Source organism: Myripristis murdjan, chromosome 12 (genome assembly GCF_902150065.1).
Source record: "Myripristis murdjan chromosome 12, fMyrMur1.1, whole genome shotgun sequence".
Lineage (NCBI taxonomy): Eukaryota > Metazoa > Chordata > Actinopteri > Holocentriformes > Holocentridae > Myripristis > Myripristis murdjan.
This window is the reverse complement of record NC_043991.1, coordinates 3,173,381-3,189,656: the sequence shown is the minus strand read 5'-3', so window position 1 is coordinate 3,189,656 and position 16,276 is coordinate 3,173,381. Positions and strand designations below refer to the sequence as shown.

At 42.1% G+C, this 16,276-nt stretch overlaps 1 protein-coding gene across 1 annotated transcript in view; it reads right to left on the bottom strand.

The window, feature by feature from the left end:
- Positions 1–14,804, bottom strand: part of epha5 (EPH receptor A5) — a 144,480-nt gene extending 129,676 nt beyond the window's left edge. Inside the window, 2 exon segments of the mRNA XM_030064988.1 lie at positions 4,099–4,163; positions 14,743–14,804. Of these exon segments, the coding sequence (XP_029920848.1) occupies positions 4,099–4,137 (39 nt within the window). The 5' untranslated portion in view covers positions 4,138–4,163; positions 14,743–14,804.
- Between the last annotated feature and the right edge of the window lie 1,472 nt (positions 14,805–16,276).

Here is a 16,276-nt window from a genome sequence, read left to right as displayed (position 1 = left end):
CGCCGCAGAACGGGCCATGATGAGAGCGAGCGGGGCCGAGGAGGGAAAAACGCCGCGGTCAGCACTATCGCTTCAACGGGAATAACTGCATATTTGCCAACAGGAGTTGTGACTTTTCCATGTGCATCAAATGAATCCGCAAATGAATTCCTGTTTAAACCAATCAGAGCGTTATCATTTCCCCCGGGTTTAGGGAAAGTTGTTGTTTTTTTTTTTTCTATTTCTTTTTTTTTTTCTTTTTCTTCCCAGGAATGGCGGAGGAAAAGGCTGAACCGCCGCTCTCGTGAGAGGAAAGAGAGAGAGAGAGAGAGAGAGAGAGAAAATGTGTGTTAAAACTGTAGAATAAATTAAATCCCTTCTTTAAAAAGAGCCTTTTTGTGTACCGTGTAATAGCATGAAATAACTATTATTCCCGTTCTACAAAGTTACTCTCTAATTAGCGCGTCACCCTGGGAGAACTTTAAAATGGAGATTGGGCTCCTGGCTTGAGAATAAATTATTCCGCGGTGACTTTCAGTATCTTATTCATGAATTCAATTTAGCCCGATAATGAACCTGCGGCTCTTGGAAATGGAAACGACCTTTGACCTCGGTGCAGCGAGCGGGAAAAGGAGATTCATGAGTGTCAAATGGGGGAGCCGCATCTGCATTTTTTTTTTTTTTTTTTTGTCTTTGTCTTTTGTTGGGAAAGTTATTCCAGCATAACATATTAGAGATTAGGTCATCATCCATCATCTCCGAGCGGATGCAAACGCCCGGCCTCCTAAAAACTACATTTCCACACAACTAACCTGCATTCTTCATCAAGTTTAGTTCATTAAGTTTGTTGCAGATTACGTTTGGTTCTGATGTATCACAGATATGTTTCTGATCTATATATCATATCATTTTAGCCAGTTTCATTACTTTAGCCACCAAAAGTACATGGTTAAGGCGTCAGTGAACAACACTGACGCCTCATGTCGGACTCCAGCTCGAGTCCCCTGAATCGGATTCGGTTGTTTGACCCGTCCGTCCCCCCGCCTGCCCTCCGGTGTGGCCAGTGTGACACTCAGGGATTACAAACGCTCTTGTGCACTGCAAAAACTCAAAATCTTACTAAAAATATTTGTCTTATTTCAAGTCAAAATGTCTTATTTCTAGTCAAAATATCTCATTACACTTAAAATAAGACGTGATCACCTCAGAAGTAACTTGTTTTTAGACAATTTTTGAAAATTTTAGAAAATTTGCATGTTTCATAGTCATAGTCATAGTCATAGTCATATTTATTAACTCTTCACCACAATTGTGGTATGGAGTACAAACAATACAAAATAAATGATGAACAGTCATAATGAGTCATCACAGGTCGAAGTAAAAAGAAAAAACAAGCCTGCACTGTTTAAAGAGTGGCAAAACCTTATTCAAGAAAGCACCCAATTTACATATTGTTGGTAAATTATCAGTCTTCAATAAAGCTATACATTTAAACATAGATGGGCGATTTAAAAAATATTTAGGCAAAATCACTGGCAAAATTTGCCAGTGGAACAAGTGAAAATTCACTTGAAACAAGTGAAAATTGTCTAAAAACAAGTTACTTCTGAGGTGATCATGTCTTATTTTAAGTGTAATGAGATATTTTGACTAGAAATAAGACAAATATTCTTGGTAAGATTTTGAGTTTTTGCAGTGAGATGTGTTACATACAAACATAAGCCATGACAAAAATACATTCCCCTCTAAATGTAACGGAGAATACAGTTTAGTTTCAGGAGAACGAAACAAGACAGACATTCCCTTACAGCTCAACTGCGTTCTCATTTACGTTTCGAGGGGAACGCGTTTCGTTACTTTTGTTTGCAACGTGTCACAAATCTAAATCAACCAGACACACAGCTAAAGAACAGGCAAGGCAGGCAACTGCTTGGGGCCCCAAGCCGATAGGGGGCCCCAAATGCCTCAAAAATGTATTAGCCGCAGTGACTGCACCCCCCTCCCCCTTAAACAACAACGGGCGATTTGCAATGACATCTCAGTAGGAAACCTCCCAAACGGGGCCCCACATCAGTCCCATGATCCCGCCTCACGTTAACCTGCGCGATGCTAAGTCATCGTTCTACAAGTTGGAAATGAAGCTGAAAGAAAATTTATCCGAGGTGTTTGCACTTGCCGAGGCAGAATCTGATCCAGTGCTTAAAAAGTGCTGATAAGCACCAGCCTTATAAGGTGGGTTATTTACAATGTAACAACCTTGTTGTTATTTAGTTATTTATTTTGTTTTTTATTATTCTTTACATTTATATGTTCACATACTTTATATTTTCAAAATTACAGTTTTTTTCATGTTATTTGCTATGCAAGGTGAACATTTGGAATGAAAAAAAAGTTTTGATTTCATACATTTTTCGTTGGTGTCCGATTATTTTTAACATAATGGTGATGAACACTGGTCAGAAAGGCCCCCTGGGAATTTTTGCTTAGGGCCCCAACAGACTCTAGAATGGCCTCTGTAATCAACACAGCTGGTGCCCACACGACTAAACTGCACTTTCATACGAGACGCACCGGGCGTTCTCTCTTTTACAGTCAGTCGTGTAGGTGTCACGAGGTCAGGCTTAGGCATAAAAAAAAAACACTTGGTTAACGTAACACAACACAATGTAATGTAACACGACGCAATGTAATGTGACATAACGTGCCACAATGCAAAAGAAGATAAGAACAAACACCACTGTCATGTGACACGGGGCTCAGAACCATCCAATCGATTTATCCCTGATTCACTCCACCTGACCATCAGAGCGGAAATCTGGACTTCGATCGGCCCCGATGTTCAGCCCAGATTACCTGAGAGTGAGGGCTTCACAGATCCAGATTACCTGGTGATGTGAGTGAGGGCTTCACAGATCCAGATTATCTGAGAGTGAGGGCTTCACAGATCCAGATTACCTGGTGATGTGAGTGAGGGCTTCACAGATCCAGATTATCTGAGAGTGAGGGCTTCACAGATCCAGATTACCTGGTGATGTGAGGGATTTACAGATCTAATCTTCACACCTGCTGACAGATCCAAGAGTCATGAGGGCCTCAATGATAATTTTCAAACATGTTTGATGTTCAGGATTTGTAATCTGGATTAAATTACAGCTGTCTGAGCAGGAAGACAACAGTGAACACCGAGCTGTCGTGCAGGTGAGTCGGAGGAGAGGCTGCCCTATGAGCCGTGTTCATAACCACACAGACACAGAGAGAGTCGTGTTATATCGCTCCCTCTGGCATGATAATCCTGATAATATCCTGTAATGTGTCATGCGTCATTATTTCCAGATCTTGTGCATGTTGAGATTAGAGAGAGGAACATCTGCGGAGGCTCTCCTGATGTTTCAACACCAGTCAGGATTTTAAAACTCCTGCCCGGCCTGATCCTGACTCAACCGACTGCACACGTTTTCGTGATGCGTCACAAACACATGTAATTTTGTAATCTCTCTCTAAACATAAATGAGAGTTTAGTTGTATGGGAATGTGATTTTTAGGAGATGCAGTGGCTTGAACTGGACACTCGAACACACAAAATTAAACACCGGGGATCCAGTGGACAAAGTTAAAAAAGGCTCCTTTTAAACATGTTCAATTAATAATTTAATCCTCATTTGCAGGTAATTTGACTCTGCTGTTGAATGAATGGGGCTTTAATCTGACAATTAGGACAATTAGACTTTATGACTTTATATATAAGTAATGAAGCCATCACAAGTTGAGCGTCTCAAGGAGACGTCTGCCGCCTAAAAATACAAAACGAATCAAGACTCTCATCACCAACGTAGTTCTGAATCTGTGCAGCGCTGCAGCTTTTGAATGGCTTCTGTCGCCTTTGGCTTCATTCATCTTTTTTTTTTTTCTTTTTTTTTTTTGTCAACACATAAATGGGAACCATGGCAACTTCCAGATCAAGGAAAAACAGAAGAAAGTCAGAGTTGCGGTTAAGTTTCTACTTAACTGCAGAAACCCAGCATCTTTCTGACATCAGTGTCATTTTATTCTGATTTTCTCAACATTAATAACAACACAACTGAACTTTCCAGACGTTAATATGTAAAAGTTGGTACTCACCCCGTTCTTAGGGTAGGCCACCCAGCCCAGGTCTCCCATCACGGAGCGAGAGTCCAGCAGGTTCACTGTCGAAAAGAAACCATCACTCAACATCTGCTCAACAATATTCACTACTCATGTTCATTTTTTTTTTATAACATTTTAAAGGTGATTATCTTGTCTGGGTCAAATCAAACATAAAATCATCCTCATGACATTATTTGAAATCAGTGATGTTAAATGAAACCATCATCCTGGGACCGTTTCTTCCAAAAGCTGTGATTATGTTTCAGCAGAGGTGCAGCGGTGCAGTCAGCCTGTGGTTCGCTTTGTGTCGCGCTTTTGGGTCACAATTTTGATTTTGGTTCAGTTTCCTGTATAAGTCAGTCTTCCACTTCTACTTCCTGTAAACAGAGCATCTTAAGTAGTGACGACATCCTGCACGAGTGGCTGCACATTAAAATTTCCACCAATAAAACCTTCATGAATCTTTAACCGTCCTCTGTCGTCCCAGTAAATCAAACCGTGTTTCTCTCCTAAACTGACATCCTGCTCTGTGTCCCGCCCAAACTTCCTGTTTCAGCAGGAAATACATCAGATCAGGAAAGTAAGAGTCCATTCAGGATAACAATATGAATGCAACAAATACTAAGCCAAAGGCAAAAGTGAAAAATATAATGAACAGTCACGTTCAGGAGGTCCATCCATCACTGGTGGGAACTTTACACATCAGCTGGTTGTGAGTGGGGGGCAGTATACATGTGAAATATACCATAATGCTATGCAGAAAAGACCGAAAATGTATAAAATAGAGCTTAAAGTACAACCTACTGCATCATCCACTGGGTAAACCCATAAAATGTACAACAAATTATATGATAAAATCATTAATTTAAGTCAGAGTTACCTCTGCCACAGTTTCTTAAAACAGAACGAATACAATCCGAAGCACTCGCAAACAAATAATCAGTGTCATAATGCACATGAAAGTGACGTGCATCAAGAATAACACATTGATCGAGGAGGCAAAATTAGGACCATAACACCCAGCTGTGTTGTTTTTTTTTATTATTATTTTTTTGTTGGTTTTTTGTGTCTAACTCTATTTTTGCGACATGTTCTCAATCAGCTGTTTGCACCAAGACTTGAGTCTGTGTTTGCTATCATTTCATTGCTTTTATAATAAACACAAGGCAAAGGTTTCATATCATTTCAGCCTGCGGGTCTGCCACGTCCCTCCTGACCAGCTAAAGTCCTGAATTCGTCCAAAACCAGTCTGTGGCGTCTGCTCTTTCCTCCACACAGGAATTTCCCAGAATTTCCCTGGTTGGGATCAATAAAGTATATCTATCTATCTAGGAAGTGATGAGCCCAATCTAAAAAAAAAAAACAAAAAAAAAACAAAACACAAACCGTACAAAAAGTGACCCGGTGCAGCTTTAAAGGAGCATACCACTGATTTCACAGCACAGAGTCCAAATCCCTCCATTGTGAAATGTTAATTTTAGGTTGAACAAAGTTGTCGCCTTTCAGAAACTGATAATTCTCTGTGTAAAGTGTTTATGATGTCAATATTCCTCACAGACGTGTTAAATTATGTTTTACCTGTTGTCACACTTAACTGTGGTGATGTTACGTTCACAAACAATCCGAATTTTTGGTACGAATTACAGCTGTCATAAACGATTATTTTCCTCCCGATTAATCTATCAACTGTTTTTACAATTAGTCGATTAGTCAAACGATTAATTTTTCAAGTAATGTAGCGTTTTGTTTTTGTCTTTTTTGTTATGTGCGACGTATTAACGTGCATCGTTAAGTTTCGTTTCTCGAAGCAGCGAGGCTCAGTCAAAGTTACCTCATGTTGCTTTAACTCATTCATGCTACCCTGTTACCGTAAATCCACGTTAGCTGGTCATTAGTTAGTTAGACGATTGTCCAGCTTTTTGCTTTGTGTCGTCCTCCAGCAGCATTTTTTCCACTTCTGTTCATGAACGTCAACGTCTGCTGTACGCTGTTTGCATAAATTGCGTAATCGATGTAATCGGCGACAACTTGACGGTATGTTGTACGTGTCGACGTATTTACATCACCGACGTACAGTGGTCCCTCGTTAATCGCGGGTTATTTTACGTTCTAAAAATAACCCACAATAGGCGAAATCCGCAAAGTAGTCAGCTTTATTTTTTACAATTATTCTAGATGTTTTAAGGCTGTAAAACCCCTCACTACACACTTTATACACTTTTCTCAGACAGGCATTAACATTTTCTCACTTTTCTCTCTTGTTTAAACTCTCAAAGTTCAAACCTTTGTAGAAAAATAAGTGCAGTAAAAAAAAAACAAAAAAAAAACATGCAAAATTGCACTAAAAAAAATCGTGAGGGACCACTGTAATCGTTTAAGTCGATTAATCGGGACAGCCCTAGTACGAATGATAGGAGCCAAGTCGCAGGGGAGACCCGTCCCTACTCTGCCCCTGATTGGCTAACCATAACCCCGCCTTAACCGTCACTTTAATCAACGGAGGCAACAAGTCCCAACGAGTACCAGCCAATCAGAGGTGCAGCAGGGGGCGGGTATCACCGGAGACTGGGTGGGACAGTGCAGCCAGACTCAGAGGGAGATGATGTGTTTGGAGAAATAAGAGAAAAAAATAAAGAAAAGGAGCCAAACTTGAAAACGCAGCAGCATCTGGACGCACTACAATCAAAAATATCCTTTAAAAAAAGTCTTTTAAACGGCTCTTCAGAAGGAGAGGAACCACTCCGTTTACAATTGTTTTATAGTTGCTGATATGATCCTTTTGTTTTTTTCGATTCATTTCTACCTCACACTTTCCCCTTTTCCTCTGTTTTAAAAGCCTCCTGTGGTTTGCCTGCTGTTGTGAATGAACATTTTGCCATTAACACTTAAACAGTGCATCTGGTGGGACTATTTTCTCCGGCGGAGGGAGCATTTCGACTCCGCCCTGAATTCAAAAAGCCCTGAAAACACACAAGAGTGCTGCTGCTTTTAGGAAAACTAAAATGTGGAGGACTTTATTCCAGTGAGTCTCTGGAGAAAAAGGAGGGGGAAAAAAATGATGTGGCAGCTCTAAAATACGACCGCTCGCTTTGGGAAAAGGATTCACAGGAATGTAAAAGTTTATACATTTTGTGGATATTATACTAAACATGCAGAATCACTGGAATGATCCTTTAATTCGCACTACCTCGCAAGCCAGTCGGTTAATCATCCACAGATTGAACCGAACCGTCTAAATAACATTCACGTCCGTGTGCACACCAGCTGTCATGTCCAATATTTCAAACACGGCATGAACAGCGATAATAAATAAAATAATCTTATCCACAGATCGGCCCTGCCCCGGCGTCCACGCGGGGACACGCGGCTGTAAAAGTCTTTCAGCGGCGAGAGGGTGGCGCAAAACGAGGCAAGAGCTAGTTCGATAACAGGCACACACTCTCTCTCTCTCTCTCTCTCACACACACACACACACACACTTCTCTACTCTTACAGTCTCCGCCGCTCTGCAGAGAATAATAAAAGATGTCCTTAGGAGGCGATTAGACATCTAATTAGGCCATAAAGAAGAGATAAGTGATGCTGAACTAGATCATAAGGGATAGGTTACCTCTTTCATTCGCTCGCCCCTTTTCTCCCCTCCTCCCCCGTCTCTCCCTCGCTCTTCCTCTTCCTCGCTCTACCCCCCCCTCTCCGTCTCTCCGTCTCTCCGAGGATCAAACCGCCTAACAAGTCAGAGCTCGGCTTTGACAATGATCTACACACACATTATTAAAAGTCATCAAAAGTTGCGCGGAGGAGGTGATTTGGAAGTCTTGTAGCGACATCACTTCAAGGATACCCCGAGCATGTCGAGGAAGTGGAGGGGGGGGGGGGGGGGTAAGTGGATTTTCAGCTCGGGGAATACGGCTCAGCTTTCTCCTTGAAATGACAACGGGATATTTGGTCTGGGAGGCCCCCGCTTGTTCATTTTCGGCGGCGCTCGCGGGACATCCACACAAACAACCGGCTTGACCTGAATGAACCTTAATATATTAAAGACGGGGGGAAAAAAAAAAAATCGATCCACCATGTAATGCAATTTTTTTTCCACTTGCTGCCAAGGAGAATAAATGTTGGTCCAAAATTTGGCAACATTTTGGCAAGGGGAAATCTTGATTCCTTGACCTCTGACCTCCAGGTCCCACGGCTCTCCCCTTTGCAGACACGCCCACCTTCTGCTAATCCCATGCAGTTTGGGCCCCAAAGCCTGCAGTCCACATGTGTTCTTGTGGCCTGTTGTAAAATGGTGTGTGTGTGCAGACTGGGGCCTAAACAGTCTTGGAGCTGCATCAGTTGGCTTTGACTGGAAAGCTGAGACTCTTGTGGATTCAATGAGCCACATTTGATTCCTGTGTGATGATGTTGGCCCCCATAGCAGCCATTTCACTGCAGCCAGAGACTTTTGTCCAACTGGACATCAACATATAAACCTACAGTGACCTTGAATCGCAATACTTGTAGAAATACTTAAGAATCGCGATACATGTAGAATCGGCACCCAAGTATCGTGATAGTATCGAATCAGGAGATGAACACCCTGCTTAATACCATCTGGTCTGTAACCCCCTTCAATTCCCTACTATTGAAACCAATGGGTGAGGTCTGGAACCTCTGCCTCTCCTGTCTGTCTGTCTCTCCGTCTTTGTGCCTTGTGATGATGACTGTGGCATTTTTGTTTTAGCTCAGATTCCTGTGGGCGTAAAGACCTGCTGTCTTGCTCTTTTTATCACCTACACACACACACACACACATATACACACACACCTTTCCAACATTCATCTAAACCGAAAATTCGCCTCAGTCCTCATTTTTACCCCAAAAAGTGGCCCCTTGTGTGTCCCATAAAAACATCGCAAATCATCACCGTTAGATAGAGATTGTTATTAATGGATTATGCAACAACCCCTGATGCGTTTGTGGGTTTTTTTGTTTTTTTTTTGACACCGCGTCAAGAAGCTGATGCACCACAAATTGATCAATTAAAAATGAGAATTGATTAGCTCGAGAGCAGCCGATTAGTCAGGCTGGCAGCGTCTGGCCCCGCTGCAGGGGAACCGTCCCCGCAGCTCCAGAAATGTTAATACAATAAATGAGTCATCTGGGTTTTTCTTGGTTCGCCAGTTATTCCTTCAATTAGTCACCATCGGTGGGCGGCGGCGGGAGAACTTAAAGCGTTATGGGTGTTATTGCTGCTCGGCGACAAACGCACAAATGAGCAGCGGACTTCGACAGCCTGGAGAGTCATGGAGAAATCGAGTGTGTGTGTGTGTGTGTGTGCAGTTTGATGTGATCTTCCTGCTCACACACACACAGGAAGTGGCTTGTATTGAGGCTGAAGTCTGTACGGTAGGGATGGGCGTATCGATCCTGTGGTATCGATATATCGATACTCACACGCTACTCATTAGGCATCAATTTCCTTAAACAAATATCGATACTAACAAATAAGAATTGGGGGTGCATGCATAACTTTCAGCTGTTTTAGATAGCTTCCTTCACTTACTATGTGCCGAGACACCCCTGTGCTTGGCGGCATATTGAGCTGGCCCGTGTCTTGTGACGGCCGACAGCACAGCCAGCAAGAGTGGCTCGAATGCAAGAGCCGGAGGAACACACAGAAAATAATGGCAGATCGGTCTTTTTTTTCTTTCTTTTTTTTTTTTTTTTTTTTACAAGAAAAGTGCAAGAAAACAACAATAACAGTGAAAATGTGCAAATTTTTGTTCATATTTAATTTATTTCATTCATATTTATGTTATTTATTTTAATTTTAGTTTTTTTAGTTATGGTATAAATGGTCTGTATTTGTCATGTAATTTGTCTTAAATGTAATAATATTTTGAATGAAAAAAATTGCCAATAAGAAATTATCAGTATCGGTATCAGTATCGGTATCGATGAAAATGCAAGAAAAAGTATCGGTATCGTATCGAATCCTAAAAGTGTGGTATCGCCCGTCCCTACTGTACGGGCTTTACCAGGACCTTTTACACTGGATTTACATTTTCTTGGATTGTCACTAATAAGTTAATGGGCTCTCTTGGTCACAGACAGCCAGTCTACACCCTCTAATCTGTGTCACAGCTGGAGCCACACTCACATCCTGATTGGCTGACTTCATGACTATGAGCACTTTTACCTGTCTTAGTATGTCAATGTGTGAGTCAGTGTGTTTTTTTTTTTGTTTGTTTGTTTTTTTTACGAGAGATCATGTAATTTTGTTGTATGGTAACATGCAATGACAAATAAAGCATTCTATTCTATTCTATTCTATTATATATGTCAGCAGTGTTGGGTAGCAACTAGTTTCATGTAATTAAATTGCCAAAAACTTTAATTACAGCTACTAAGCCAAATGTTGGTGATTCCAAAGCGGTTACATCTGATCAAGGATGCACAAAAACATCAGCACATCATCGGTATACGCTGATATTGGCTTTAAAATGAAATATCCGTATCGGCCTCAAGTTAAAATTTCTGCTAATGTGTGAAATAGGTCAAATTTTCCCTGATTGTGTCGGGATCATCCAGGCCCGTTTCAGCAGGATGACTCTTACAGGTTGGTTTGAAAGAAAGTGTTATATAAAAATAAATGTGGCATGTTTTACATATCATAAGTTGAGGTAGTTTTCTTATTTTGCCCACTGAGTGTGCACATTTTGAGCAGCATCAATCAATCAATCAATCAATCTTTATTTATATAGCGCCAAATCACAACAGAAGTTATCTCATGACGCTTTACAGGTAGAGCAGGTAAAGACCACGCTCTACAAATTAGAGTAGAAAAAGAAAAAAAAAAATTGTATATATGTATTTTATGTCTGCATCTGCTTAGGGGGCCTTCACAATAAGAGTAGTTATGATAAAATGTTAATTCCACTACAGGTGCAAAGAGATGTGCACATATACTGGTATCAGCATCAGCAATCGACCAAAAGTAGGAAGTTATCGGCATATTGGATATCGCAAAAAATACAAAGTCGTGCATCCCTACATTCAAATTTATTATTTTCAGTAAAAAGCCGCTTTGAGTGCAGCAGCATCGAGGACAGGAGCGTCTCTACGCCCAGACAGACTCCAGGTTTTGACGGTTGTTTCTGATTGGTTCTCTTGTTTGAATTTGCCCCGCCTCTCTCTCATCTGCCAATCAAATCAAAGCGCGTGGCTCCAAGCAGCCGTTCTGCCAGGCGACCACGTCAGGACGGCTTGTTGTCTGTGATTTGTTTAAAAATCAAAACGTTCTGATCTTAATTCAAGTTCTGCAGAAGAACGTTTAATAAAAGTCTGACAGTGGGTGTTGAGCTCTGCTGTCAGGTTCACACTGCCTGCTGTAAACTGTCCAGCTTTACTGTCCAGTTTAAAGCATTTGTAATCAAAGAGGAATCAAATCTAATTAAGTTACGTTACATTGATGAAGTAATTAAAATAGTTACATTGCTTATTACATTTTAACCGGGCAACTTGTAATCTGTAACCTGTTACATTTCAAAAGTAACCTTCCCAAAACTGTCAGTATCAGCATATATGTTACAGATTTTTATTTTATTTATTTTTTTTTTATTATTATGATTTGGGATGCTTTGGGTAATTAAGCGGAATTTGAAATGAATACTTCATTTTTCCTTTTTTAAAAAAATCAAGTGTAATTAATTAACATATTTAAATATATAGTTCTATTTCTGTTTTTTTCTTTCAATTTATAGTTATTCATACATTTTCAATTCCCAGTGAAGTTTGTTTGACATCAAGTGCGCTGATGTCACTTTGGACAGTAAAGTTTACTGTAAAGTATCCCGTCGCCATGACATATCGCTGTCACAAGTGTTTGATAACCACATTTGAGGGATCATTTCCAAAAAAAAAAAAAAAAGTGTGTTTACATATAAACATATATCAGCCAATATATCAATATCACATTTTTTTACTCCATAATATCGGTATCAGCATCGGCCCCATGAAGTATCAGTGTGGTCCCTTCTACATTATCTAGGTCTATGCTTACGTTCCTGTAGAATATGTAATATGCCACTGATGTAATGTGCTGTTTTTATCCTGAGGAAGCAAATTCTGTGCCAAAATCTAAAACCTAAACGCTCTGCGTCAGAGTGAGGAGCGTGCAGCTTCCCTCTGCTCCTCCTGAGCCTCAAATCCCCCATGATTCCTTGAGGCTGTCCCGAGCAAACTGAACGACGGCTCAATTTGACTCTCTTTCAATTATACTAAAAACAGCCCAATGAGAGACTCGGAATAACAATAAGTGCTATTTTAATCCTGGGGTCTCACTCTCCGCTGTAATTATGTATGCAATGGTGTGATTATCTATTGCAATGCAAATATGTGCCAAATTTGATTTGGAAAAAAAAAAAAAATCTTCTTGGATGGCAGCCTCTGGCAAATGCTCCTTGAAGAGAAGTGTGTGTGTGTAATGCATTATATTTTGTTATGTAAAAGTTAGCAGTTTTCATGTCAATTTAATGTGTTTAGAAAATGATTTTTTAACAAAGTAACAGGTTTGACGCACAGCGCTGCAGAGGAGCAACGAGAGAGATAAATACATAAGGAAACACAAGAAAACAAACGCATCACTGATATAGATGTGTGAGATTGCAGTGTGTGTGTGTGTGTGTGTGTTGGTGTGTGTGTGCGTACACTCTGCTCCCACTGCACAGGCGTCAAAACACAGACATCACAGCCTTGTGATCCTGCAGCTTGCCACTGACTCACTGGCTCACAATGCACCTTCTTCACACCGTAATGAGCGAGGCACAATAACGAGGCTGTGCTTTTACAGTTTGGACTGATTCACTCGCGCTCCAGCTCCTCGCCCTAAACACAACAAACTGCACTTATTGATTCACACGGGCCTGCCATAAAACACCTCCCTCAAGGGATTTTTGAAGGGAAATGTTGATGGACTTTTCTACTTAACACTGCACTGGGAGCATGGCTGTCTGCAGACCCCTACTGGAGGAGAATTTGCCCACAAACCCTTTATTATAGGAGGGAATTAGTGGGTTAGGTATAATTAGACCACATCCAGGAGACAGGTAAGCCATGCAAAACTGAGCTAATTCAAGCATGTGTGCTGACAATTTTTTTTTTTAAATGTCCTCGGCTGTGAGAAACAAGGCAGAAAAAGATGGCTGGCTCCTCTATATGATCAAACAAAGATCAAGAAAGTGTGGTGCTGCTTTTGGAAATGGAGAAAACAGAGTACAGGCACACAAGCCTTTCTAAAGCCCCGACCAAGACCTGCACTGATCAAAACATGTTTTCCTTTTTTAATGATTTATCCACCACAATAAACGCTTTTTCCTTCCTTGTCACATTTCCTGACGCCTGGAGAGCCCGGGTCGCCCCCCTGTGTCCCCGGCTGTGCTGCTGAAGGACGCCCTTGCATTCCCATGGAGCACCCCTGAAATGTCCCAGGACGGCAGGCAGGCTGCTTGGGGAGCCATCGGTCAGTGCATCTCAACTCTGTCCACATAAATCTGCCAGGTGGAGAATAACCCCAGGATGATTCATGCCTCCTTCCCCCTGATAATGCTGTGTCTAACAGCTCCAAACAATGGCATTCACAGCTATTAGGATTCTGTTCAGTTGGCGGACAATAGCGTGGGAACGACATGATCTTTCACCACCACGCAGCTTCCTTTAGCGTTTTTTCATTATTATCACTATTATCAGTATTGACGGGTAGCCTGTAATTATCCATGAGCTAAATTAACAAACTGAAAATGGCCACTTTATTCCGGGAAAACCTCCTAATATCATTCAATTACATGATAAATTGTTGACTCCTGACTTTACAACCCGCTGAACTGACATATTAAACATAACAGCACCAACTTACATGGGCCTAACTGGCGAAGGTGTTTATTTCTGACAAAGAAAATTAACTGTATCATCGCCTGGCAGGCACGTTAATAACGCTGTAATAGAGCCCTTTAGTAAACACAGCCAAACTAATGCCAAATAACCGTCACAGGCAGCTATTAGAAAAACTATACGTTCAAAGAGATCCTGTAATTACACAGACTACAAAAGAAAAGCTCGCCTCCTGCATAATAAGATCATATAAACTCGCTATCAAGTACCGCAGACACAATGCATGTCCTTATAGGAGCAATTAAAAACATAAAAGATACCATCAAGTGCAATAAGTGTTGATTAATAAATGCGCCGCTGGGAGCCACAGACAGACTACCGGAACATTTTCAGATTATTGCAGTCTTAATAGTCTGCTTATCTGAACCCAGGCATGTTCCGCTCAAAGGTCCTTTTTTATTATTTCAGTTTGCAGCGTGTCGGCAGGAGCGGTGATCCCAGCCGTGCAGGACACAGCTGTCACCAACACCGTCCGCTCAGATGAATGTGAGAGGCGACCTCTGTGTCTGTCTAACGGCGTCGGAGCCGAACCCAAACCTGCGGCGAGCCGACGGCCGCCGAGGTTACAAATAACAGTGATTATATTAATAATGATGATGATGAAAGGGACGGAGCGTCAGCCGGTTGGATGCGTCGCGGTCCAAACTCCATCCCGTGCCTCATACCGCTGTCGTTACCCGGCCGGTGTCCGTGTGCGTGTTTTCCTACCTTGATTTGCGGGGATGCACCACGCTCCGAGCAGCGCCGCGCTCCAAACCCACGTCCACGCCGCCAGCCGAATACCACCACAACTCCACCGACGAGCCTGCATGGCGCATCCGAAACAACACGATCGGCAACGGGAGCGACAGCGCCTGAATGACAGCGGTTACGGTCAGCACAAAGCGGGGAGGGCTGAACAAACCATCTGTGTCGTTAACGCGTCCGGGCGGTGAGACGGCTGCTCATTTTATGCGGCGGGCAGGGGAAGGTAGAGCTGTGCGCTCCGGGTTTGGAGAGGCGGGCGGGAGCGCGGAGGGGGGGGGGGGGGGGCGGAGTGAGGCGCCGACTCGCTCCAATCAGACGGACCCGCCACAGGTGCGCCTCGCCGCCGGAGCCGTGGCTCCAAAAAACAGCGCAGTACACCCGCCAGCTGCAAACCTCAAGCCGTCACTTTTTTATTGGGGTGACTCCCTGCGGATATTAAACGCGCTTTTTAGCATTTTTACACGTGAGTGAGGCTTCATAGATAGAATCGTGTAGTTTTGGGCTCTTTTCTGTATTTCCTTCTGTATTTCTTTATCTTTCTTTCTTCTTTAAGCAGCAATTTGTCACACCGTCTATTATAATGTCTATAATGTCTTTCTCATGCAGGTGGATAGTTCAACTTCAGCCTGATATTTGCAAAGGGTAGTGAAAATAACAGCATTTTTTTTTTTTTTTTTTTTTTTTTTTTTTGTAGTTGTAATGTGAGCACTGAAATAAAGAAGATTAACCACATAACTTGAGGTTATCAGTCCCATAACCCCCTGCAGTGTGTGATTATGCCAGACCTGCCTGACACATGATGGGTTTACATGTGAGATCCCAGCACATTCTCACTCTCAGGTCCAAATGCTGATGCTGTCTCACACCAATTTCACATCTGAAACTGACACCAGAGGCGCCTTCTGGTGTAAGTATCTGGCACCGAGCTTTCTCGCTCTTCTCAGTGTCTGGTGGGTAGGCGGTGGCATAAAAACCACATGGTTAGGGTAAGGGAAAGGTCAGGTTTAGGCTAAAAAACACTTGGTTAATGTTAGGAAAAGGTTTCAGCATAAAAACCAGTTTGTTAAGGTGAAGGAAAGGTTAGATTTAGGTGCAAAAATGGAAACTGGACACGGTCACGGTCTAACAAAACTGCTACACATGAAAACAGTGAGCTGGATATGGAGATTGAACTCATATCTTGTGCTTGAAGGTCTTTGTGGCTTCTACACCTGCCATCCACTACGATCCCCTCCTTACAAAGACTTCCTCACTCTTGATACTACATCACCATCCTCCAAGTCTCATTCTGATGCCAAAAAGGTGTGTTTGGCCTCTAATGGGAGCCTTTGGTGTCGGTATCAGACGTAGAAGACCATGACAAAGCTTTATCGACAGACAGACAGTGTGCATGGGTCAAGGCTGGTTTATTAGAAATATTAAAATCCTAATTTCATCAAATTGCATCAAAAAGAAGTTGAACAGTTGACAGTCAAACGGCAGGGCAACCAACCAG